This window comes from Euprymna scolopes, chromosome 13, assembly GCF_053919585.1.
Source record: "Euprymna scolopes isolate OS-2025 chromosome 13, ASM5391958v1, whole genome shotgun sequence".
In the NCBI taxonomy this organism is placed as follows: domain Eukaryota; kingdom Metazoa; phylum Mollusca; class Cephalopoda; order Sepiida; family Sepiolidae; genus Euprymna; species Euprymna scolopes.
The window spans coordinates 70,493,793-70,520,776 of record NC_136494.1 but is presented as its reverse complement, the minus strand read 5'-3'; the positions used below and the strand labels follow the sequence as shown (position 1 = coordinate 70,520,776).

Genomic DNA, 26,984 nt, shown 5'->3' with positions numbered 1-26,984 from the left:
CAAATGTTTAGACAAAAAATTGTCTGAGTAATTTCGTAGAGACCGTAGAGGTAATTTTTTTTAAAACTTTGACCACAATTTTGACCCTTAGCATTTATTATTTTGGTCTCAAATCAAAATAAAAGTTTTTCCTATGTTCAAGTTACCCACATCTAAAATTTCAAGCGTTTAGACCCAAAATTGGCGGAGGAATTTGATAGACTCTGCAAAGGTCAACTTTTTCAACTTTCAGCTAAATTTTCACCCTAAAACTGATTAAAGTGCTTGCCGTCTGAATACCCATTATGTATAAATTTCAAATGTATATACCCAAAATTGCTAGACACGACAAAGGTCAAATCTTTTGAACTTTGACACCTTGGCAGCTAAAATTCTCGACCCAAACCAATTAAAAAGCTCGCTCTATCTCTTAATGCCCTGTATGTAAAATTTCAAATATTTAGACAAAAAAATTGGCTGAGTAATAAGTAGAGACCGCAGAGGTAATTTTTTTTAAAACTTGGACCACAATTTTGACCTCCAACATTTATTTTTGTCGGGCTCAAATAAAATTAAAAGTTTGATCCATGTCCAAGTAACCTATATTTAAAATTTCAAGTGTCTCGACCCAAAATTGGCGAAGGAGTTTTGTAGAGTTTTCAACGGTCAAATCGTTGAACTTTACCCCCTTGACAGCCAAATTTCTCGCCGAAAACAGATTAAAAAGATTTCCCCAAATCTCAATACCCCTTATGTCAAAGCTCGATTTTCTAGACTGAAAATTGACAGAGTTATTTTGTAGGGAAATGTACACAAACAGACATTTTCACTTTATATATATATATATATATATATATATATATATATATATATATATATATATATATATATACAGTGATGATCATATTTATTGGCACGGTAAAATAAAAGTTAAATTTTGTCTAATAAATTCTAAAAAAGGGATTAAATTAAAGAAAATAACAAAGTATATTATGTATTTTTAACTGGCCTTTCCGATGCAGCAATCGGATTTTAGAAAAAATAAATAACAAAGGAACAACAAACATAATTGCAAAAAACCCTTGTTCAAAATTATTGGCACGGCTTTGTTTTTCTTTTAGTATCAGTATAATATCAATCAATTTCCGGTTTACGTGCTTTCTGAACTTTTTTATAGCCATATTATGCTTATTTAACGCTAATTCAGTGAATAATTTTTTTCAGATAATTTTTAGATAGCGATTTATTTAAACTATTATAAGTGACTAAATTATAATTTTCAATCGCCATGGTTAAAACTAAGGAACACAGCGAAGACGTCAGGAAGCTTGTTGTAGCATGCCATACCAATGGGGAGGGCTATGATAAGATTTCAAAGAAGCTAAACCTTCCCAAATCCACTGTTAGAGCCATAATAAACAAGTTCAAATCGCAAGGACACGTTATGAGTTTAGAGGGTAGAGGGAGAAAAAGGATTCTTTCCCCAAGAGATGAACGGAAAATTGTTCGACAAGTAAAACAAAACCCAAGGATCTCTGTTGGGGAGATTGTTGATGAACAGAGCACCTCTGGAGTGATACAGTTGGTAGAGTTTTGAAGAGAGCTGGTTTAAAAGCATGTCGTCCGAGAAAGACTCCCTTATTGAAGCCTATGCACCTGAAAGCAAGGCTAGCCTTTGCAAAACGTCATATTGATAAAGATGTTGCATTCTGGAAACGTGTTCTATGGACTGACGAAACGAAAATAGCGTTATTTGGCCATAATAAAGTGTCTTATATTTACAGAAAATCTGGCGAAGCTTTCCTGCCTAAGAACACCATACTCACAGTGAAGCACGGTGGAGGCAGTTTGATGTTTTGGGGATCCTTTGCTGCCTCTGGACCAGGGCGACTTGTTAAGGTCACAGGTAGCATAAAAAAGGAAGATTATGTTAAAATATTGGATGAAAACCTGAAAGACTCTGCTAAAGAGCTCTCACTTGGTCGTCGTTGGTGGTTCATGCAAGATAATGACCCAAAGCATTCGGCTAAACTGACTAAGAAATGGCTTAAGAACAATCATATTAATGTTTTGGAGTGGCCATCACAAAGCCCAGACCTTAATCCAATTGAAAATTTATGGAGAACATTAAAATTGAGGGTAATGCAAAGGAAGCCTAAGAATCTTATTCAATTGGAGGATTATTGTCAGGAAGAGTGGGCTAAAATTACTACTGAAGAGTGCAACAACTTGGTTGTAAACTATGAAAAGCGACTGAGGAAGGTAATCAAGGCCAAAGGCTATACAATTGATTATTAAATAAATCGTGCCAATAATTTTGAACAAGGGTTTTTTGCAATTATGTTTGTTGTTCCTTTGTTATTTATTTTTTCTAAAATCCGATTGCTGCATCGGAAAGGCCAGTTAAAAATACATAATATACTTTGTTATTTTCTTTAATTTAATCCCTTTTTTAGAATTTATTAGACAAAATTTAACTTTTATTTTACCGTGCCAATAAATATGATCATCACTGTATATATATATATATATATATATATATATATATATATATATTTGTACATATATTATATATTTTTGTCCATATTAATAAAATAATTATCCAGGGACACGTGCTTCAACATCACTACAATTAATCAGCGTAATGATTATGACAGGATAAGAAACCCACGACTACCGAGCCTTTAGTCGAGTTTGTTAATCGTTATGCTAAGAACTTGTCTGAAATTACGTTCTAATTTATCACTTATAAATGTATATCGTAATATCTTTGTTACTATTTGTTTTGCGGGACAAATTTATTACTGATATTAATTAGCTTCTCTAAGCATTGGAAAAATGTATGTGTATATTGTTATTTTTAGCGATAAACAAAGTTGTGTTCTATTTCTATCATAGTCAGTCACGTTGATACGTTGTAGTGACGGCGAAACAATTGTCCGTATCTATCTATCTAGCTAGCTAGCTATCCATCTATTGATCTCTCTCTCTCTCTCTATCTATCTATCTATCTATCTATCTATCTATCTATCTATCTATCTATAAGACATCTAAGTTTATAAACGACAGAATAAAACAGTAACAAATCTCGGAGTTCATGGCGTGACCGTCTGAAACGTACGTAAACGATTTCAATGACTTAAAAACATTATTACAATGATCCAAACATAATTCTCAATGAAAAACCAAGACACGGAATAATAAAATAATGTTAAAAAATACACATTGTTGGTGACTACTCCCTTATTTAAATATATATATATATATATATATATATATATATATATATATATATATATATATATATCCGAACAAGGAAGAGAGGAATTAACTCATAGATTAATTAACCTTGTGATTTATAAAGTGTTGTTGAGAAGAAATAACTTTAAATTTCCTGTATTCCTAGTTTAAAAAAATACTTTTTTGTCTAAGGATTCTATATTTTTACTTCACAGAATATAACTATAAATCCTACAATTTCTCTCTCTCTCTCTTTATTTCTCCCTCTCTCTCTCTCTCTCGGCCGCCCCCCTCTCTCTCACTCTCTCTCTCTCTCTCTCTATCTCTCTCTCTCTCTCTATATATATATTTATATATATATATATATATATATATATATATATATATATAATATTACACACGATTTATTTATATGAAAACTTTGTTACATATTTCAAAGACGTAATTAATAATAACAGTTCTTATATGAATAATTCGTAAATTAGCACTCACATTTGCGAGCGGGCACTTAATTGATTTCTTTTTAATGCATCCTGGCGCTTTATATATATATATATATATATATATATATATATATATATATATATATATATATATATATATATATATATATATATATATATACACCACTCCATCTGTTTCATTTTTCTACATTTCATGTTCACGCTAATACAGCCCTTTTCATACTAAGATTCTTTAAATACTTTACAGGAAAAATTTCTTCATACATTTTGCTAATTCTTCCTCTCTGACGAGAAGAAACGTATTACTTCGAAACTCCGCGGATTAAGGACTTTTACCTATATTCGCGTTTCGTTTCCTTAAAATTAATGTGCATTTAACTCTTGATAAAGTGTCTCTCAACATATTTTGTTAAAATTATGTACTTATATATATTTTTTGTGTAGATGCTTACGTACATATACAACACAGTTGTAGAACTGTAGAGTTAGAATACTACAACTAATTATTCTATTTTATTCGAAATTTTTTAAACATATATTTACTACACGCTTCTTATACAACTAAAATAATACTGGTACAAAGATTGGACTATTCAGAGTTGTTTTCATTAGGTGCTATTTTCCTGATTGCTATGAAATTATTAGTGTTTTTTTTTTAAACTACATTTTTATTAAACCTAAAGCGAGGGAATTAACAAAGTGTCACTTATAGTCTTCCCTGTTCTTCTTCATAACCATCATGCAATCAAGTACATACATGCTAAACAATCATTTTCGATATATATTTTTCTCTACATTCCTCGCAGTTCTTCATTAAACAAAATTGATGATAAACCATCGACGAAAAACATTATTTACGCCTTGGCGTAAATAATGTTTTTCATCGAGTTTGTCATTGTATTTTCTTTGTGTACAGTCAAGCCTCTATATTTCTTAAATTTTGAGATATCTAGAACAGATTAGTGACGACCATAGTTTAGAGACAGCTTCAATAATTTTCATCAGAGAGACTCACTACTTTCCCCATATTGTTACTAATAACGTTTCGCATCTTAAACGATTTAGAACGTTTATCTTAAAAATTTAGGTCACGGTGGAAAAGTTTATGGAGTTTCATCTTCTATTTTTGTTTTTTCACATTTGATGTAGGGATCTCTTTGATAATATTGACCACCATGCCGAATTACCTAAAATGTTTTTGAGTTATCAACCTTTCATGGCTTTATTTTGGGAATACTTTATACAATACGGAGAAGCAAGTTCTATATATTTCTTTGTCTTATACTTATGTTGTCAGGGTAAGCTACGAAGTTTCACGACTGACTTTTGGTCTGATTAGAGATATAGAGCCCCCTTTTTTATTTTCTGCTATTTTGAATCCACCTAAAACAAATATGTCGGTTAGATTTCAAAGTTAATTATTATAAACTAATTTGCAAGGTTGAGATCGGTGAAAAACATATTTTGCTTTGTAAAACCAATTTTTTTATTGAATGGCCTCCGTTATGCATTATTTCAGTAGAAACACGTGTGGTACAATATTTGACATATGTTGACTATCCTGAAAACAAGTGCGCAAATCAGTATTAAATCCTAGATATACGACTTTATAAAACATAACGTTGAGCCGTAATATTTCCTTAAAATATTTAATGGAGTCATCTTGTGAGATACCCATATCTCGCTGAGCCACTTCGTATATATAAGGATTTAATACATAATCATAAATAAATTTATATGTATATATGAGGATTTAATACATAATCATAAATAAATTTATATGGATATATGAGGATTTAATACATAATCATAAATAAATTTATATATATATATGAGGATTTAATACATAATCATAAATAAATTTATATGGATATATGAGGATTTAATACATAATCATAAATAAATTTATATGTATATATGAGGATTTAATACATAATCATAAATAAATTTATATGGATATATGAGGATTTAATACATAATCATAAATAAATTTATATGGATATATGAGGATTTAATACATAATCATAAATAAATTTATATGGATATATGAGGATTTAATACATAATCATAAATACATTTATATGGATATATGAGGATTTAGTACATAATCATAAATAAATTTATATGGATATATGAGGATTTAATACATAATCATAAATAAATTTATATGGATATATGAGGATTTAATACATAATCATAAATAAATTTATATGGATATATGAGGATTTAATACATAATCATAAATAAATTTATATGTATATATGAGGATTTAATACATAATCATAAATAAATTTATATGGATATATGAGGATTTAATACATAATCATAAATAAACTTGCCTTTTTATACTAGGGTGTCACCACTTTATTAGGGCTCAAAGGCAACTCGAGGGTATGTGTAAAATGAGTGTCATGTGAATGGCGAGACAATACCATGATGATTGGTCATGAGAATATGAAAATTTCAATAACACATTAGTTTTTTTTTCTGACGTCTTTCATTTATTCTATTATAAGTCAATCCGAGCAAATGTAGGCAAAACAATCGGAGCTAATTCATGCAATATTCATGACGTCATCATAAAATTCTAGTGTCAGCCGATATTGTTTTTCACATTATCTTGCTTTGATAAAGGAATTGGCGTGTTTGTCCTAGAGAATTTCGTGCGGATATATGTAGTGGTTTGGGAAAAATAATTTCAATTTTAAGACACCTGAGTATAAATTATAATGTCCTAAAAATACTGACGTCAGCAAAAGTGTTTTCTTTATACAGGGTGAGTCATGGGAAACGGATGTTTTTTTAAAAAAGGAAAACAAACCTCTGATAATATTTCAACAAAAAATATATAATGAACATAAAAACGTTTACTAAACTATGTCATAATGGAGCATTATGCAAGTTGAAAGACTACTTTCCTCACTTTCTATCCCTTACTCAAGGAAAGTAAGGAGCGTTCTAAAAACATCCGTTTCCCTTGACTCATCCTGTATAAAACTCTATATTCATGAAGGTTCTATGCCTGTACTAAATTTCAAAGACGTTTGCGAGGTTTTAATTTTCTATCGTCCAAGTCATCCAATTTCAGTAATGCAGAGTGAGAATAAAATAAGTACAATATCGGTATGCATCCGTTCGACTATTACTGCTACTACTACAATTCACAAACAAAATAGCTCTAATTCAAATACAATATGATTAATAGCAAACATGCCATAAGTACAATAATTAGAGTCAACAATAATAATGCACATTTACACTTATTCTTTAATAACCACTAATGGCGGTCCCCCGTCCTAAAATACCTTTAAATATGATATTTTAATTTATGCAATTTTCGTCATTATTAATATAGAGCCAATACTATATTGATTATTATATTGTGCCCAATATATATAATAATAATTTCAAAAGTAAGAAAAATAACAAAAATATGATTTGGGTGATATCAACTAGAATCGAAGCAAAAACATTTTAATTTTATTCCCTTAGCAACTATTTTTACTAGCTTATATATATATATATATATATATATATATATATATATATATATATATATATATATATATATGTATGTATGTGTGTGTGTGTGTGTATTTCCATAACCCAAACCACATAGCAGCTCGCAAGAACCATGACAGCCAACAAGCTGGAAGCCCAAGGCTCGAGTTTCGCCCTCATACCTGAACTCAGGATTCGAAACTCTAGCCTATATATATATATATGTATGTATATATATATATATATATATATATATATATATATATGTATATGTATATGTTGATTATAAAGATTAATAATTATAAATTATGAATCAGTTTTAACGGGAAAGCAAACAAAATCAACTTAATGTACGATCGTTTCCAAAACGATTTTCATTTTATTTACAATTGGCAATAATCATTGAGAATAATTGTATTCGAATATTCATCTCTTTATTAGACCAAAAGTGGGGTAGAGAATTTAAAGCACCAAAATTAAACTAACATTTTGTAGTAAGTTAGGTGGATGGTCCTGAACATATTTACAACAAGAATTTTATGTTGGTAATGAAGATAGAGAATCAAGAGAAAAAATAGCATAAATTAAAATAGAAAAATTAGAAAAATACATTTATTTAAATACCTTATTGAGATTCATTAGGACTTTTAAAAAAAGTTATTCAGTAAAATTTTGTGTAGATGCTCTCGCGTTTTGTGCTTGAATGGTTGAAATGGTTATTTTCGGTTTATTTTAAATTTAAAAAAAAAACGCTGGCTTAATGGAACGTTAACCAGTGTTAGGATCGGACGTTTATTTTTAAAATCCAAGGCGGATTACTGAACTTTTTTGATAAATGAAATAAAATATTTTTTTTTAATGATCTAAGGGATATGACTTGAATTAGTAGCTAATATATTTGTAATTATTTTAGGGATAAATTATTTAGTTATTGTGATGGTAATAGTTATGATAATAAAAATATAATAATATTAATAATATCTAAAAATAAATGAAAATAATAATAATAATAATAATATTAATAATAATAATAATAATAATAATAATAACATTAATAATAATAATAATAATAATAATAATAATAATAATAATAATAATAATAATAATAATAAGAGTGATGATGACATAATAATAAAATAAGACTAGTAATAATATTATTAATATTAATAGTATTAATATTAGAAGATTAATAAAATAATACTAATTATTCTTATACTAATTATATTTTCAATAATTATAAACAATAATGATGATCAGATTAATATTTTTATGGCGGTATAAATCTGAACAACTTCATCCATTGTTTATGAATGCAGACTGATAATATTTCATCTTTTCGGCTTAAACATGTTGACCTATTGTCATTGAATTTTAATATAGCCAGAGATTCAGATTTACAAAGATTGCGGAATTTATCAATGGGTTTATATGTTTTAAAAGAGGCTAATATTTTCCATTTTATGCTAATAGGGATATTTATATCCTTGAGATGCCAAATATATTTTGTTAATGATGTTTGGTTTCTTAAGGATTTTTATTTTGGAAAGAGTGTTTATGTGTGGAGATTCTGTGTTTTATAGGTTCAGAAGTAGATCCAAAGTATATTGCATTTTGTTAAATAGAGTTGTAATAGATATTTTCAGTTAGATTAATAGTGGTATTGTTATACAAGGGGTTTAGTTGTAGTAAGTTGTTTGATGGGCTGATAGGAGTGTTGTTATTTTTTAATTGTGTGTTGGTGTTAGTCTGTGTCAGAGAATTTATATGGTTGCTATTATTAGAATTTATATTTGGGATTTTTGCTACTGTGCAGCTGTAAACTACGCTTTTATTTTACAGGTACCCTGTAAACGACACGTGTTTTTGTTTCTACAGTTACAGGTTGTGACGGCTTGTATATTTGTATTTTGTATTTTTTTAAATATTTTTATTGTTGCTACTAATTTGCTGATTTAAGTTTGGCATTGTTAAGTAAGTTTTTGATAGCGTTTTTGTTAAATATTTTTCTGTATTTATTGGGTCTTTGGAGTTATATCTGTTATTTACTTGCCATTAAAAAGAATTTATTTAAAAGAAATGGTGGTATAGATTGGTAATATGATTCCATATCGAAAGAAAGGAATTTAAGATTCTTTTTGTTTTGAATGTTAGAAAATCATTCAATGATTGCAATAGCGGATATTTTGTTAACAGATTTAATTTTAGGGATAATTCTATCGAGGATATTTTTACTGGCAAATGAGTCTTATTGACGAGTTTATATTACAGTCGGCTTTTTGATCTTTTAAAGAAAATTTTGGGGTACCTGGTACTGTTTTTCAGTATATTTGTTTATTTTAAGTTTAGTTAAGATAGTTTTTGCTTCTTTATTTATTTTGTTTAGTGTAGACCTATTTCCTGTTATATAATTTTATTAAGTTCCTTATATATGAGATTTATATATTGTATACAGTCCATGGTTAAGAAGTTTCAAGTTTTATCTGCTGGGACTATTTTTTTTTTATTTTGGTAGCTTTTTGATATTGATTTTGAAAATTTATTTATTTTTTAAAGGGTTTGGGTGACATATTTTTTGTTATTTTTTAATTTAATATTTTTAATTAGGTTGTTTGAGTAATTTTCAAAGCTTTTAGTGTCTGTTTTTTTTTGTTTTTTTAGGGTTTACAAATGTTTTTAATTTGTAGAATTTCGCCGTTTTTCTTTGTGCTTCATCTTCATAGAAATTGGTATTTACTAGTTCGTGGGGTTGCACATCCATTGGTCGGTTAGTTATCTATGCTGGTAATCAAAGTGGTAGGCTTTCCATCTCATATTCCTTACGAATGTATTCACACTTCCTATCAAGTTAGTTAAATAGTTGGCATTATTTGGGATGGGCATACATTTAATTGATACTTGTATGTCTTCCTCATGAAAGTACGGAGAAAGCTGAACCAATAAGAGGAAGCTACTTATCTTTTGAATTTTCATAGAGGGAATTAGACCTGGAGTTTAAAGAGCAAAGTTTATTTTAATGTGTCAAACAATTAAAATAATCTTGCTCATAATACTGCAAATATATAATAAGCCCAATAGGTATATTTCTCCTAGAGACATATTAATATTGATTATAAAGATATAATTATAAATTATAAATACGTTTCAACAGAAAACTTGAGTATACGATCGGAAACGTTTCATCACTATTATTATTATTATTATTTTATTTTTTTAATTGTTATCATTTATTATTTATATATTATTAATCTTATTATATTTTTATCATCATAACTATCACCATCACAATAAATAATTTATCCCTAAAATAATTACAAATATATTCGTTACTTATTTAACTTATCGCCCTTAGATCATTAAAAGTTTTTTTTTTAATTTTATTTCATTATTCAAATAATTGCAGCGATCCTAACACGGGTTAACTTTCCATTAAGCCAACATTTTTAAATTTAAAATAAACCGTAAATAACTATTTCAACTATTCGAGCCCAAAACACGGACGCATGCACACAAAATTTTACTGAAGAACTTAAAACAAATTTCCTCATGAATCTCAATAAGGTATTTAAAGAAATTTATTTTTCTATTTTAATTTTATACTAATTTTTTTCTCCTGATCTTCTATCTTCCATTATCAACATAAAATTCACAACTTCTTTCTCATGTTTTAAATATTTTCAGGACCATCCACCTAACTTACTACAAAATGCTAGTTTTTTTTTCAAGTTTTAGTAAGACATACATACATACATACATACATACATACATACATTCATGCATGCATACATACATACATACATACATACATTCATGCATGCATGCATACATACATACATACATACATACATATATTTAAACAGACAGGTGAGATTTTTCTTAATAGATTAAGTAATAAGAATATAACCAAACCAAAATCTGTGATATTTAGGCATTATTCTCTTATTCAAACGAAAACGATTTCCTTTCAATTATTACTGATGAGCAATAATGTGTAAAGGCTAAAAATCACTCGAGGATAATGGTTAATGAGATTAATGGATCATCAGATGAATAATAACGAATATTATAAGGGCATTGAAAATTGTGAATATCATAGAATTTTATACTTATATATATATATATAATGTAAAACTATATATACACACATATATATATATATATCGATATTCTAAGATTAGTTTTTTTATACGAATATGTAGTGGTCTACAGTGAAGCAATACCGCAGTAGCGTCTTTTCGGAGATAAAAGATTATTGAGAAAATGTTCTCTTAGTGGGAATTCCGTTTGATACTATACAGAATTTTTAGAATGGAAGGTTCTTGTTTTGAACGTATTAGGAGGAGGAATTAGAGGTTGTATTTCTGCTGAGTACTCGCCAACGAAATAACGATAGAGTCAAAAAAAGGCTAGCATCGTTTCTTCTGTGAGAAATGGTCTGTAAAGTTGGCTAGTTCAGGCTCTTGACAATCTAATACATAACACGTGTCTGGATAACAGATGTATTTCCTATCGAAGTCGGATGCGAAGATTTTATCGACAAATTGAATGTGGCATGCCTTTATGAGTTTAAATTTGAAAAAGAAGAGAAATACATTATTAATGATTGTGAGATCTTCGATGGCAACATCTGTGTTAATGTGGCTTGATCGCAACGTCATCGAAAAATTGTTTATATTGCGTTTTCTATCTGGGAACGCAGTTGTTTATCGCTAATCGCTTTTCGATAGGAAATCATTGAAACCTTATGGTATCGCAGAGTATTAGTTAAGAGGCATTGTAGTAAGAGATAAATTGATATCTAGTTAAATAATCATAAATATGTGCTAAACTTAGATTTGGAGACGAACATTCTGTGTATATATATATATATATATATATGTATATATATATATATACATATATCTATATATATCTATATATATATAAAAGCGAAAATGTATGTATGTATGTTTGTATGTATTAATGTGTGTTTGTGTGTCCGCTAAAAACTTTTGACAGACACAACAAAATTCACAAACTTGGTATGATATTGAAGCCCCATCCTTCGCTCGAAAAATTGGCCCAAAAAGTTAATTTTTCACCCCGAAATCGACAATTTTCGACAGGGAGGAGTCAACAAAAACGGCCCTCTCGTGATGACAACCAGTTCTACGCATGCGTCAGATAACGTCATGACCTGATTTACTTTAAATAGTTGAAGAACTGACTAAATTTCATGTACGTTGTGTTAGCTCAGTTGGTTAGCTCGTTGGTTCTAACCGTTTTGGGATCGAATCGTGGTCTGAGATGTCTTTTTTTTTCGCTTTTTTAAAAATTTAAATATTGAACCAGTGTTATTTAAGACATTTTTCACGTAACGTTCGTTTTTATGTTTTTTTTTTACTTCGCTTATCCACCCCCGACCACACACCCAAAAACACCTGGGTACCCACCGATTTTTTAAATTTTAATATCGAAACAGGCTTATTTAAGCCATTTTTCACGTCGTTGTTTTTCGTTTTAACGTACGTTTTTCTGTTTTCTTTTTTGTTTTTTCGATTTTTACATTTAACATCGTTCGTTTGCTTTACGTTAGTTTTTTTTGTGTTTTTGTTTCGATGTTTTGATTACCCCTCCCCGCTTAAATTCTAACGTTCGTTTTTATGTTTTCTTTTTTTACTTCGCTTATAACAAACAAACCTGGTCATTGACCTCATTTGCTGAATAGCTATTGTTTACGTCGTCGTCGTCGTCGTCGTCGTCGTCGTAACGCTCTACGACTTCCGTGTGGGCACCTGTCAATTTGGTTCTTACTTAAATAAATTCAAACATCTTTCAGTAACTCATTCTGGCTGGCCGAACGGTTCATGTTTTTTTCACATTTTATTTCCAAACTTCGCCTCAGGGCTTCGGGTTCTCCCCCCTCCCCGGTTTCTTTTTTATTTAAGAGCACACACACCTCCAAACACCCGGGTAACGCCGGGTACCCCCGCTAGTATATATATATATATATATATATATATATATATATATATATATATATATATATATATATATAGCAACCACTTTCTCTCTTTATATTTATTTATTTACTATAATAATTATTAAATACCTACAGACACTAGTGTTTCATCCTTTCGGGAATCATCAGTGCAGGGTTCACGATTAACACCAGTCAGTAGATTCGAACCCGGCGACAGAAGCGATTCCTGGCTTCATTAGCAAGGACCTAATCCATTCGCCAACCGTTAACCGCAAGAAATGCTGTTGAATTTAAACATTTATTTTTTTTAATGCTTTTTAACGTTGGTCAGAGTGATCTAATAATTATATGATGATCTGCGCATAAGAGCTAACGGAAAATCGCCCGTATTTTATTGTGACGTATATAATATTTTTAATTTTTTAAATTATTTTTAAAACACTAATATACGTACATGCATGTTTCAAGGTATTTATCTATCTCCAGCGTAGCTTGACTGTGTCTAGAAATCGAACTCCGCAGTTCGGCGCGTTAACCGTCACGCCATGAACTCCTAGATTTGTTACTGTTTTATTATGTCGTTTATAAACTTAGATGTCTTATAGATAGATAGATAGATAGATAGATAGATAGAGAGAGAGAGAGAGAGCGAGAGAGAGAGAGAGAGAGAGAGAGAGAGAGAGAGAGATGGATAGATAGATAGCTAGATAGATAGATACGGACAATTGTTTCGCCGTCACTACAACGTATCAACGTGACTATGATAGAAATAGAACACAACTTGTTTATCGCTAAAAATAACAATATACACATACATTTTTCCAATGCTTAGAGAAGCTAATTAATATCAGTAATAAATTTGTCCCGCAAAACAAATAGTAACAAAGATGTTACGATATACATTTATAAGTGATAAATTAGAACGTAACTTCAGACAAGTTCTTAGCATAACGATTAACAAACTCGACTAAAGGCTCGGTAGTCGTGGGTTTCTTATCCTGTCATAATCATTACGCTGATTAATTGTAGTGATGTTGAAGCACGTGTCCCTGGATAATTATTTTATTAATATGGACAAAAATATATAATATATGTACAAATATATATATATATATATATATATATATATATATATATATATATATATATATATATATATATATATATATATATTCCTACTTCGTTTACTCACATAAAATTAATATACGAAAGTATAAATTTATGCGTAAACTTAAAAGTATTTTCTTAAAAAGTGCTCAATACGTAGGTAGAGCTAGTTAGTAATTTATAAAATATATATGGCGATTAAGTTACACTGAATATTCCGCGTTTCATCCACTCCAGGATTCTTCAGGCAACGTGGAATATTTAGTGTAGCTTAATCGCTATATATATATTTTTAAATTACTATATATATATATTCTTCAGAATAAAATTATCGAAATATCAACTGGTATGGAAACCTGTGATTATAAGTTTTACAAGATATTACTGGCAGTAATATTCTATAAGTACTATCCCACCTAGATAAGGATTGCTCAATCTACAAGATAGAGCAAATAAATCAAATTTTAGTCATTCAATGAATTTTAAAATTCATGACGTGAAATGTTTGAATTTCAAATCAAAAGATTCTTATTATTCTATGTAAGACAAAGAATACATTTGAAATATTTTAACTACTTATCCTATAAGATTTCGATGTCTACAATTTATTCAGAGGAGAAAATATTAGCAAATAGTTATAATGGTTTACACCTTGTTTGCTAAAGTCAGTGAAACATGGAAAATCACAATTAAAAGATGTTTAAGTATTTAAATGGCATAGAGTAAGAGAAGTTAATGACATTTAAATACTTAAACAGCTTTTAATTTTCCATGTCTCACTGACTTTAGCAAATAAGGTGTAAACCATTAAAACTATTTGTTAATATTTTCTCTTCTGAAGAGATGGAAGACATCGAAATCCTATAGGATAAGGAGTTATAATATTTCAAATATATTCTTTGTCTTACATAGAATAATTAAAATCTTTTGATTTGAAATTCAAACATTTCATGTCATAAATTTTTAAATTCATTGAATGACTAAAATTATATATATATATATATATATATATATATATATATATATATATATACGTAATTTACTCACATAAAATTAATATACGAAAGTATATATTTATGCGTAAACGTTAAGTATTTACTTCAAAAGTGCCCAATACGTAGGTAGAGCTAGTTAGTAGGTTATAAAATATATATGGCGATTAAGCTACACTAAATATTCCGCGTTTCATCCATTCTAGGACTAGGCATAAGCCTGAAGAGTCCTAGAGTGGATGAAACGCGGAATATTCAGTGTTGCTTAATCGCCATACATATTTTATAACTTACTATATATATATATATATATATATATATATATATATATATATATATGGTAATACTCCTTCTTACACCCACAATACTAAACAAAATCTCTATAAAATCTATTTCTTTACCATGCACAGCATAACCCAGACCATGATAAATACAATTAATTTTTTAAAAAATATCCAATTTAATTTAAATAACTTATCTGCATCAAACAACCTCAATTGTAATTGCCAATCTCCCCCTTACATTGCTCTTAACATTTACAGCATGTACAATTATTTAATTTACTCCTGCATCATCGCCAATTCTCCCACTAAACCCAAAGCGACCCATATAGTACAGATCCACTTCTCAACAATTTCTCAATTTAGGCTTAGGGTCTAAATTTAAATAACACCGCGCCTAGAATTTTTTATCCCAAACCGTCTACCTGGCCTCGAAATCCCGGCTCCTCATATCTTCCAACAATGCAGACCTCCACCCAGCCTTCTCTTACTATTGGCCCTTCTATCCATTCTTATATACCACCTTACATTGGATCATCTACAATTCCCATTAAAACCGTATATTTCATCACATCTCTTTCGATCAGAACATTTAAAAAATAAAACTTCACTATCAACCAGAATAAGAAACATTAACACTAGTAACATCAATTACTCCTTAAAATAGTTTATATTTTAAAACACCAAAGTTTTACCACCCAGGATCACAGTTAATATTCTCAATGTTATAAACTCGAAATACGAAATTATTGTCTATTTTAGGCATCAAAAGAAAATTTAAATATGCCAACTTTATGAACTCAATAATAAGCCACCCCACAACTAAGATTCATCCTTATCTATCATTAACTCTCCAATACAACTAATAACCTTCCCTGATTATTTATAATCAACTTATATATAACATTCATAGCAACCTGATCTACTTATATTTTACAGCTAAATGCCACCCAAACTATTTTCTCAGCTGTAACCCCTGTGAACCCTCACTTTGCCCCTAAAATCCTCGCGAACGATCTAAACTTATGAATTAATATTCCTGTAAAATACACAAGGTTTAATTTTCCCCTCATTTTACCTAATAGTATTAAGCTCTTAACATTCTCTTCTCTAATTTTATTCACGTCCTTGAATCTTTTTGCACATACCTTCTCTCTCTAAATAATCCTATTTTAATATTTCAATATCAACGGTAATTGACTTAACCTAATCATATCTATGTAACTTAATTTAAATTAATTTAACTTCAACTGGCCAACCTGTTCCTGTTAGTAAAAATACTCACTTTTAATATTATCCTTGATAATACCTTCATCTTTTCCGTTCTGTTCCTTCTTTCACTCTATATCCCTTTCTAAAAATGTTTTACTATTTTATTTTATTTTTTTATTTTAACCCATCAATTTCTTTTTTTCTGTTACCAACCGGACATTAAGTTGTATTTTTGTCTGCCCTCTAAATAGTTTTTCTTTCTAAACTCTGTGTTTTTAAATATCTTAAACACCCTCAGACAGTTTGGATTTTATAATATACAATATATGCTTCCACTTATTCGGTTAAATATAATCCTTACAAGATCTAGAACAGTACTAAAATCCTTAATTTCTAGTGATGTATTTTGATCTCTGAGATGATATTTCAATTCTAATTTTGAGGATTACTGCAAGAATATCTGGACTTAAATCCTCCCGATGTATAAATATCCTAGCATTTATCTGTACCAAGCTTACCAAACTTTTCAGGAATCTACTTGACATGTAATATCCCCATTGTTTTGGACTACTGCCTAAAGAATATTACTTCCTACGTTATTTACCAGTAACGCATTCGTTTGGGGGCGGTTACTTGCGGGTACTGGTGTTTACTGGTAAGCACCGGTTGCCTTACAACTTTTACTGTCGGTTTCTGGTGTTCACTGTCAGTCACTGACGGCCAAACCAGGTATCGGCCTTAAGTGGACTGCTCCAAAATGTAATTGGATGTCACTGGACACAAGTGGACAGCACTGTTGGTCACTGGCGTTTAGTCGTATTTTGAGGCAGTTAATTATTTTTACTTGCTTTACTAGCATTGACTGGTGAGCACTGGCTGCCTCTGCAAATATCGGACATTATCGATCAGTGTTGATCATAAACATTGTTTGCGTCCACTGGTGATTACTGGTAGTAAGTGTTGGTTAAGGGCAGTTATATACGACTACTCCGAAATGAAATTGTAATTTTTCAATGACTGTCGAGCACTGGGTGTCACGGGCTTAAGGGGGTTGATGAAAGCAGCTACTTCTGCAACTATTGGTAATTGTCATTCACTGTTGATCAGGACCATTTTTGGCATAGATTTGGCTGATCCGAAATGAAATCGTCTGTCATCCAGTGGAGGATACTGACGTCCCATGATAGGCACTGTCATCTAGTGGCGTTATAACTGTTATTGGATGTTACTGGAGAGTTATCGTTCTTTTATGGTGGTTATTGTCACTTGATTTTTCCCACATTAAAAAACAACCGTGTATCTTACTCTGTCCTCGTTGGGAGGCAAGTAAATAGGTACAACGAGTGCAACACGCATTAAAAAAAAAAGAGTTTAAATAATTATAGTTTGCAAACATTACTTACACAATTATTTTCTCATTCTGTGTTGTTGTTTCAAATTTTTTAAAAACTTTTTATTCTAATTGAATGCATATATCTTTCCACTTCCTAAAAAAAGGAAAAGAAAATAATAAAACGAAAAGAAGTGGCGAAAGACAAGACAAAACATTGGTTTGGGTAATTATTACATTATATTATAAGTTTAAACCCAGTGGCCACGATTTTCAACTAAAACATAGGAAAAATAGACAATCGTTACACTTGATTGGTTATTCTGTTTTATTTTTATTGCGCCTATTTACTTGTCTCTTCCCTCTACTAAATTATGGTAAACATGCTTGTGTATGTGTTGCAATATTTTAATGTATTTTGTATTATTTACAATATTCGGACTATTGCTCTCACACTGAGTCTTATTGTCATAGCGTTTAGGTCGATGTAACTTTCGACGTTCTTCAGGTGTACATTATAAAAACACAGGCATCCTTCTGTCCAACTCGATAATCTGATTACGAAATTTTGGACGGAAGTTTTATTTAATCCATTGGGTGACATGCTCTCATTCCGTCAGCATGGAACGTTTTTGATAAACTGCAGAAACGTGTCTGCAATTTGATTGGCCCCTCACTTTCTTCTTCCCGGCAACCTCTCTCCCGCATTACCTGCTCTCTTTGTTCAGCTCGTTTGGCTTGTTGGTCAACTGATTTCCATCAGTTCGTTGTTTTGATACCTCATTGTAGTACAGCTTTCTGTTACAGTAGTTCATTTCCAAGAACTGCAAGGTTGTTGAACTCTCTTCTTGCTCGCTGTTTTCCTTCTACCTATAATTTTTTTTCAAGACTAAGGTCAATAAGCACCTCCTGTATTTGCAATAATCAGCTTTCGTTCTTGTTAGATCCTTGCAACAAGTAGTTTCATGCCTTGTCTCGAGCAATTTCCAGTAAAAATATATCAGTTGTATTCTTAGTATCGCTCGCACTTAGGATTGAATTTTCCAACCCCCTAGAAGAATGCCATTTATAAATGATTTAACCCAATAGTTTATGGTTACGCCAAGAGTCCGTGCAGAAGATATCGTGACCGAAACGCTCCGAAAAGATGAGAATAATATTACGAATAATCCAAATAATACAAATTATCACTCCTTATCTAAAAAAAAATGTAATGCATATCGATATATGCATTTGCAAAGCTTAAAATATCCAGATAGACAAGAGTCCCTATCTACTTTCCTTCCAACAATGGTAAACACCGGTGAAAATTCAGTTCTCACTCATCAAAAGGGTTTCTTTGGATTGGAATGAAAGCAAAAAATTGCTTCAATCTAGAACGCCGTCTTTACTGATCCAAGAAGGAAAAGATTAAATGCGGTACCAGAACATATACTACACTTTGCTCTTATTAAATGCAGATGCACATTGCTTGCTGATTACTATTTATTAATTGAAAATGGTAATTATTAACTTTTTTTAACTACCAAAGATATTACAACAATATTTTAGTAAACTCTAAAAAATAGCTTTCTTCTACTTAGATGAGTTACATCTGTGTTATATTTTCCGAATTATTGTTCTTATCTCCAATGTTATTCTCAGTTTCGATCGTTCCTTTCTAGAGCTACTTGTCTATAGACTACAATACCGCGGAACTGTTGTCCAGTTGACTATAACATGGTTGTTTTCAAATCTCACGTAAATAACTTCTTGTTCAGCTTTCCTCTTAAATAATCACAACCAACCCAAGCTCTGCCTATCGATCATCATCTCCTAGTTTGTCTGATATTCATTAATAATAATATCCTCGAGTGGCGTTTAGGCCTGGATAATAGTCAGCCCCCCCCCGCCCTCAGTAAAAAAAGATCTGCGATAAATCCTTGTTCAGTTTAATGCTACTAAAATATTAATGGTCTCCATGGAATTACGTCGAACAGCATATGAGGTGAACATTCATATAATTAATATTCAATTATATTTTGTAAGGTATATCATGTGCCATGTTTTTATATGTGATCCTATTAAATACACGATTAATTTAGCACATGGGGCTGGGAATCAACCTGATATAGTTTTCCATTAACGATCTATAATATGTGTGTAATTTGAAAAAAAAAAAAAACATAGAAAGTAAAAGATATTATTTCAAAGAATGACAGTAAAACAAACAAGCAAAAAAAAAAATACGCGTGGACATTTTCCATGCCTTCTCGTGCGTGCAATCAATTACAATTTTATGAAGTACACTTCGCTATAAAAAAGGTGGAAAAAAAAAACTAAAACCCCAATCCTAAACTCTTCAGAATTTACTCACATTCTTGAAGTGCAAGTACGCGCGAAGAGACGTACTTTGTCGACGTAGATTTATCTTAAGTACTCAGAGAAAGTAATATTTCATTCAGGCTAACTATGCACACCGAAGGTTTGTCTTCAATACATTGTAATACTATATGGAAAGGCGTGATCGCAAATTAAAATATACCAAACTAGCCGGTTGTAAAATACGCTTAAATATGATATTTTAATTTGTTCAGATTCTCTATATATAATTATAGAGTCGTGATTTCAAAAGTAAAAAAAAAGTATTTGGGTGCTATCAGCTAAACTCGAGACCGAAAGAAAAAAATGTAGCATTCAAAGCTGGTGACGCTACCACTGTAGCAATGTGACAGGCATATGAGCTCATAAAAATAAACTGACATGGATGTACAAAATGTATAACGTTTTTTCAATTTCAACCCCTTTTGTATTCTGTAAAACTATTTTAATCGGCTAAATACCCATAAAAGAACGGTATGTAAAAATCCAATAATTTGAGGGCCCCTAGATGTAGCAGCCAAGGTTTTCGTATTCTTCGTTGACCCAATAGCTGCAAAATGTATAACATAAAAGAAAACATCAAGCTTGTTTCTCAAGGTTTAATTTCCTTGATATTTTATTCTCTCACTTCTTTGTAGAGTTATACATAATTTTCGTATCGCCTCTACCTCTTGCGGTGAGTGTAAAACGGACTGTCGACAAAATGCGACGGAATGCAGTTAATTAAATGCCAAGAAGAGAAACAAATCTCCATTCCATTCTACGTGTTAATGCGTACTTTCTCTCATGAAGGAACTTTCTGTACACGTTACTCTATTTTTATTCACAACGTCTAATACATTTTTCCTATTCTCTTACTAAATTTTATTGCCCTGAGTTTGGCTGAGGATTTGGTATAATATGTCTTGTTTCATTTGATTCTTTTCGTGTCTTTCAATCGTAGGCGTGACCCTGTTCTTCATAAGTTTGCCATGAATAGCTCTGCACTTGAGGAGAAATCTGCTATGAAACTTTTGAGTCTTTCTTTCTCCTAAATTCGTTAGATTCGTTGCCGTTATTGCTTTGGGTATAGTCGTTTCTCTCTATTGCACGCAACGCTTTCTCATACCTGAGGGTGTTTACTGTCTCTATAAATCTACTATCAGGCGATGTATCGAGCACTATTATCATATTCTTACTGGGTGGTGAATCTCTGTCCTATTTGAGGGTTCTTGATCAGGTACAGAAATGTATCTGTAATTTACTTTCTTCTCTGTGCCCTCTCTCTCACAGACGTAATGTTGCTAATCTCAGTGTTCTGCATAAATACTATTATAACATGTGTTCAACAGAAACGTATGAAAAATTAACTGCTTTCTTTGTTTCAGCTTCTTTGATTGGTTGATCTAGTGGTCTCAAATGATATCCTGTTTTTTTTTTTTTTACGTCATCGTAATCATCATCATATCGCATGAATCTGAATATTATATTGTCTACATTGGTTTCTTCGATATTCTTGTATTCAGAATTATTTCTAGAAAGACATCAAGTACGTACGGAATGAACCGCGTGAAGGTTGCCAATATCATAAATGAAAGTTATTTTTTGTAGAACAAACTGGATTCGAACTAGGGACACCTATGTCCTCATAGATTCATATTGAAATTGCTTCTTTCTAAAAAGGACAAGCTTGTTAAATTTTCTTCCTTCTGATTCCCTCCTATCCGTAGCCATGCTCGTTTCAAGACTAAGGCTAATAAATATCTCCTCTGTTTGCGATTATCATATTTCGTTCTTGTTAACTCTTTACATTAAGTGATCCCATGCGTTGTCTGTGCCGATTTCCATAAAAAGACATGCATATAAACACTGCTTTTTTTTTTAACATACTTTTTTCCTGTTATTTTCCAGTGTCCGGCATCGAAGTGCCCGTGCAACAAACGAAAAAGGAATTTTACTGGTGACGTCATTGCAGAGACATTCAAATCCTAAAGGATCAGGGAACGCACATCAAATCATCGGTCACACAAAATGGCGTTTCTCGCCATACGAAATTCATGAAAATTAAAAAGAAAACAGCACAAAGGCTCACATGCAAAGATAGTCGATCGCTTTTATAGATGTATTTCAAACGAAAACACTGAATATACATGTTACACACACACACACACACATACATATATATATATATATAATATACATATAATATATATATATATATATACATGTATATGCGTGTAAGTCAGTCAATTATAAATTTATAACCTAATTGTAATTGTGTTTACAAACGAACACTTAAAACCACGCGTTTCAGATTATCTTTATTATAACTATTACACCAAAATAAAACTTGATAAATTGATGATTCTCTCTTTTCAAATATAAATGTATCATCAATTCGAATGCAGATAATTTTGCACTATTTCAAGGTTTTAATGAAGTTTTTTCGAATATATATATATATATATATATATATATATATATATATATGAAAATGAACTTCTCAAAAATCACAAGTAAGCCGAATCCAGACAGTAGATTTTGTACGGATAAGAAACTTATTCTATTGTTAAGAAAGAGTTTCATGACAAGAATAAATAATAACTTTTCCGTATTATAAAATGAACTACCGTTTCATGGTTCACTCAACACCGGAAGTGTCATAATAAAAATTGTTTTACTAGCTTTTTTTAAACATAAGCACTTAAAAGATAGCGTTTTACAAACTTAGCACATGAATATAAATAATTATGCCCCTTGCATTCAAACGGTTAAAAGCGTTGAGGAATATATTAAGAAAATTAACACTATTATGCAAACTAAGGAAACTCAGCAAAGTTTACATAGCCTCACCCATATATATATATATATATATATATATATATATATATATATATATATATATATACATATTTGTATGTATATATATATTTCCAGAGACGGCTGCTCCGCCGTTTATGATGCATCAGTATGGCTATATATATATTATTTAAAATGCTAATATATATAAATTTACACACATATATACCGAAAGCTTCTAACAATTGTTTTTCTGGCTCCTTTTTAACATCCGTTGACTAACTATCCGATGTGATGTTCTAGTATATAGAAATACTCGCCACACTTGCATCACTTTCGTCTCGCACGAGTTATCTTCAAACATCTGATGATATTGGTACAACGTATGAAAATGATGATTATTTTTATGAAAGCTTGATTAAAACTGATTTAAACATATTTTATCTTCATTCTCAAGCCTCTTGCCGGGAGTGATTGACAGTATGTTTTATTCTTTGATAGTTTTTATTCGCTATTCAGATGGTTCAATCAAGACAGAACCTTGGAAAACAGTGCTTGAACAGAGACAGACTCACAACCCTTAAAGAAGCAGATATTTCTGGCTTCTGTACAACATTTCTTCCCGTACTTAATAGTCATAGCGTCGTTTTCGAACTCTAAACCTAACCTTTAATTGAATTTCTCACTCTTTATGTAATGTTAGCCATACTGAAAAATTTTGATTTTAATCTTACTTTTACATAATCGCATTAAAATACTGCTACGGATATGACGTAATACATATGAATATAAAAGAAACGTAGAATTAATATGTACCACACGTTACGCATTAAATGCGTTGTTCTTGTTAATTTGTGAAGTTTAAGATGAGAAAACGTTTCCAAAAATCCATTTTAGCTTTAATATACTTTAAAGAATATTCTTTTAATAGAAAATGCATATAGTTTATCTCATTGTATGATAAGACAAAAGTTCCGGTGTACATTTGACAAGGAAGCGCACTACGATTATTTAACTCTGTACTGTAAAAATGCTTGAAAAGCCAGATCAGCATTCTCCAATAAGTGTACAAGAACAAACTATTAAAAATAACTCTGTTATTTTTCTGCAAATCGTAAATCAAAAAAAAAACAAAAAAACTTTCTATGGCAATGTTTATATAAGGTTACCCCCCCCTAAAATCCCATCGGTAAAATCCTTAATAAAATTCAGAACGGTTTCTACAATTCAACCATATTTGGTGTGGCTACACATCACTTTATGTCGGACTTGTTCACCAAGGTGAAACTACTTTTTGATTAGCTGTTGAATTATAAGCCCGCCTTGACACAATATGCAAACTTGTTTATAACACTTTCAATCTTTTGCTTTGGCACTGCCTTGGTTTTGACTGTGATATTCCTCATCAGTTCACAAATAGTTTGGTAATAGTTTTGATAGGCATTATCGTTGAGATGAAAAAAAAACAGATATAGTGGGAAGGGTTAGACCAAAGTAAAGCCCGATTAAGATCACGCCCCAATGTAACGAAAAATCACAAAATTTTCCTTGTATATCATTGAATGGTGATATAAAAAGATTGTTGGGAATTCACAACAAAGACTTGGTGGACAAGGCAGGCATAAATAGATATTTATCTTTATCAAATCGTATCGAATCGAGAGAATTGTTAATTTTATTGACGATTTCATGGGTAGCATTTTGCGAGTCATAATCATCCTGTAGTCATATATATATATATATATATATATATATATATATATATATATATATATATATATATATATATATGAAAAGTAAAGTTTATAAGCTAAATGCTTCTATGAACTTATAATTTATAATTTATGTAGTAATCCCAACCAAAACAAGTTCAATACAACAAAAATAGGAAATAGAGCAATTTAAGACTGTAATTTATGCGTTACAATAATTTATTATTCGACAGGATACTCAACTAAGAAATGTTAAAAAATTTTAATCCCTCATATCAGACTGATAAAACACTGTTTTTTTTTAAGAGTTAACTCTGCCGTTTAAATGCATAGAAGCAAATAAACCAGGAATACAATAATTGTTAAATGTGGCCGATATTTGAGACAAGAAAATAAAACAGATTTAAATATGATATCGACAATTGAAAAGAAATCAAAACAAAACAAAAAAAAACTAAAGAAAAAACGATGATGAAGATGAAAGACGTAACTAGATATTGAAAGACGAATTCATGAGAATCGATAAGGAAAAAATCGATTATAAAAAAAGATTTTAAAAAATGAATGAGAAAAATATGAATTAATTTGTGAGATTCAGACGAAAAAAATATTTAAAGAACATAGTATTCGTTTTTTTTTTTTTTAAGAATGGTTGTGGTTTGTGTTTATCCGGAACACAACTGCGTGTATAAAAAAAGAAAAAAATGTGACTTTATAAAAGAAAACACCGCTGCCAGCATGATGCACAGACTTCTCGAACTGATCTCCATTGGTTCGTAAAATGTTTGAAGAAGATTCGCCCATGTACATTTGTAATCCTGTTGAAATATTTGGAGGAGGTTTCTCACTCACAAGACAATAAATAATTAAAAAAAAAACAAGCAATAAAAAAAAAAAAGATGCTAAAAAAGGACTCAATCGTTACGACTCCCTGTTTGGTGTTTCTCGAAAAGTACGACGACACTATAAACCGTTTTCACTTTGATTCAACAGAATTGTTAATCTTAGGCTTTATTTTATCTATATATTCTGTATATGCTATCGCTGGTAAGTATCTCCTTGTAACAGATCACAACAAATGTTTAACGCTCTCTCTACTCGATTAACTCCATCTCTTTCCGTACCAGGTCTTGTCGCAGCGAAAGCATGCAATCATATTGCTTATGGTTTGAGGTAGCTCTTGATGTTGATCGGAGACAGCTCAGTCATCGTCCACGTCACTCTGAAAGATAACCAGCGCATCTCCTCTACCGCGATCTGCACCCTGGTATTACTACACAGTTGCTCTTGATAGCAATTATGACACCATAAATATGATTTTTAATAATATTTACTTGATATTAAAAGCATTTGGTTTTCTTATTGTTAGGCATATAATAACACTTTTTGTAAAGGTTAATTCGAGTATATTGATGTTGGTCAGAGACAGCCCATCTCTTTTATTGATGTGTTAGTCGAATTAAAGCGACCTACATTCTGGTATTCGTCCACAGTTACTCTTAATAGCAATTATGATACTATAAATATGATTTTTAATAATATTTATTTGGTATTAAAAATATTTATTTTCTTATTTTTAGGGCATGAATAACACTTTTTTGTAAAGGTTAATTCGACTATATCGGTGTAAAAACACAGTTTCTTTTTAAAAGAGTATTTATTACAATATTTTTACTCGCATCGCGACGTGAAATGCCAACGTTACCGTAAAAATTTTGTCAACTTTTTGTTTAATAAAAAAAAAGCCCAAATATTTCAACGCTTTAAATAATTAATTTATTCCAAAAGTATGAACCTTCCTGACAAAAACTACTATATTTCTCAGCGTAAAAATAAATATTATTAAAATTGAATTTTAAGAATGATGCTTAGAAGAGCTTTAGCACTAGAACAAACACGCGCCTAAAAGGCTCAAATTGAAGAGTTCCAACAGTAACTGCGTGCATCACGATCATCACAACTTTCAAAAAACAACACGAGAACATCATTATTTTTCTTAAGAAGAAAGAGAAAACAACTCTTTCATTCTCTGCTGACAGATAGGTTACTATCCGAAATTAATGATAAA

The 26,984-nt window shown here is 30.5% G+C and overlaps 1 protein-coding gene across 2 annotated transcripts in view; it reads left to right on the top strand.

Moving 5' to 3' along the window:
* LOC145292065 (transcription cofactor vestigial-like protein 3) overlaps positions 1-22,871 on the top strand; it is a 337,302-nt gene extending 314,431 nt beyond the window's left edge. For both annotated transcript variants that reach the window (XM_080138117.1, XM_080138116.1), the window contains exon 4: positions 22,317-22,871. In XM_080138117.1, the coding sequence (XP_079994243.1) occupies positions 22,317-22,369 (53 nt within the window). In that variant the 3' untranslated portion in view covers positions 22,370-22,871. The remainder of the gene's footprint in view (positions 1-22,316) is intronic.
* Positions 22,872-26,984: the final 4,113 nt, after the last annotated feature.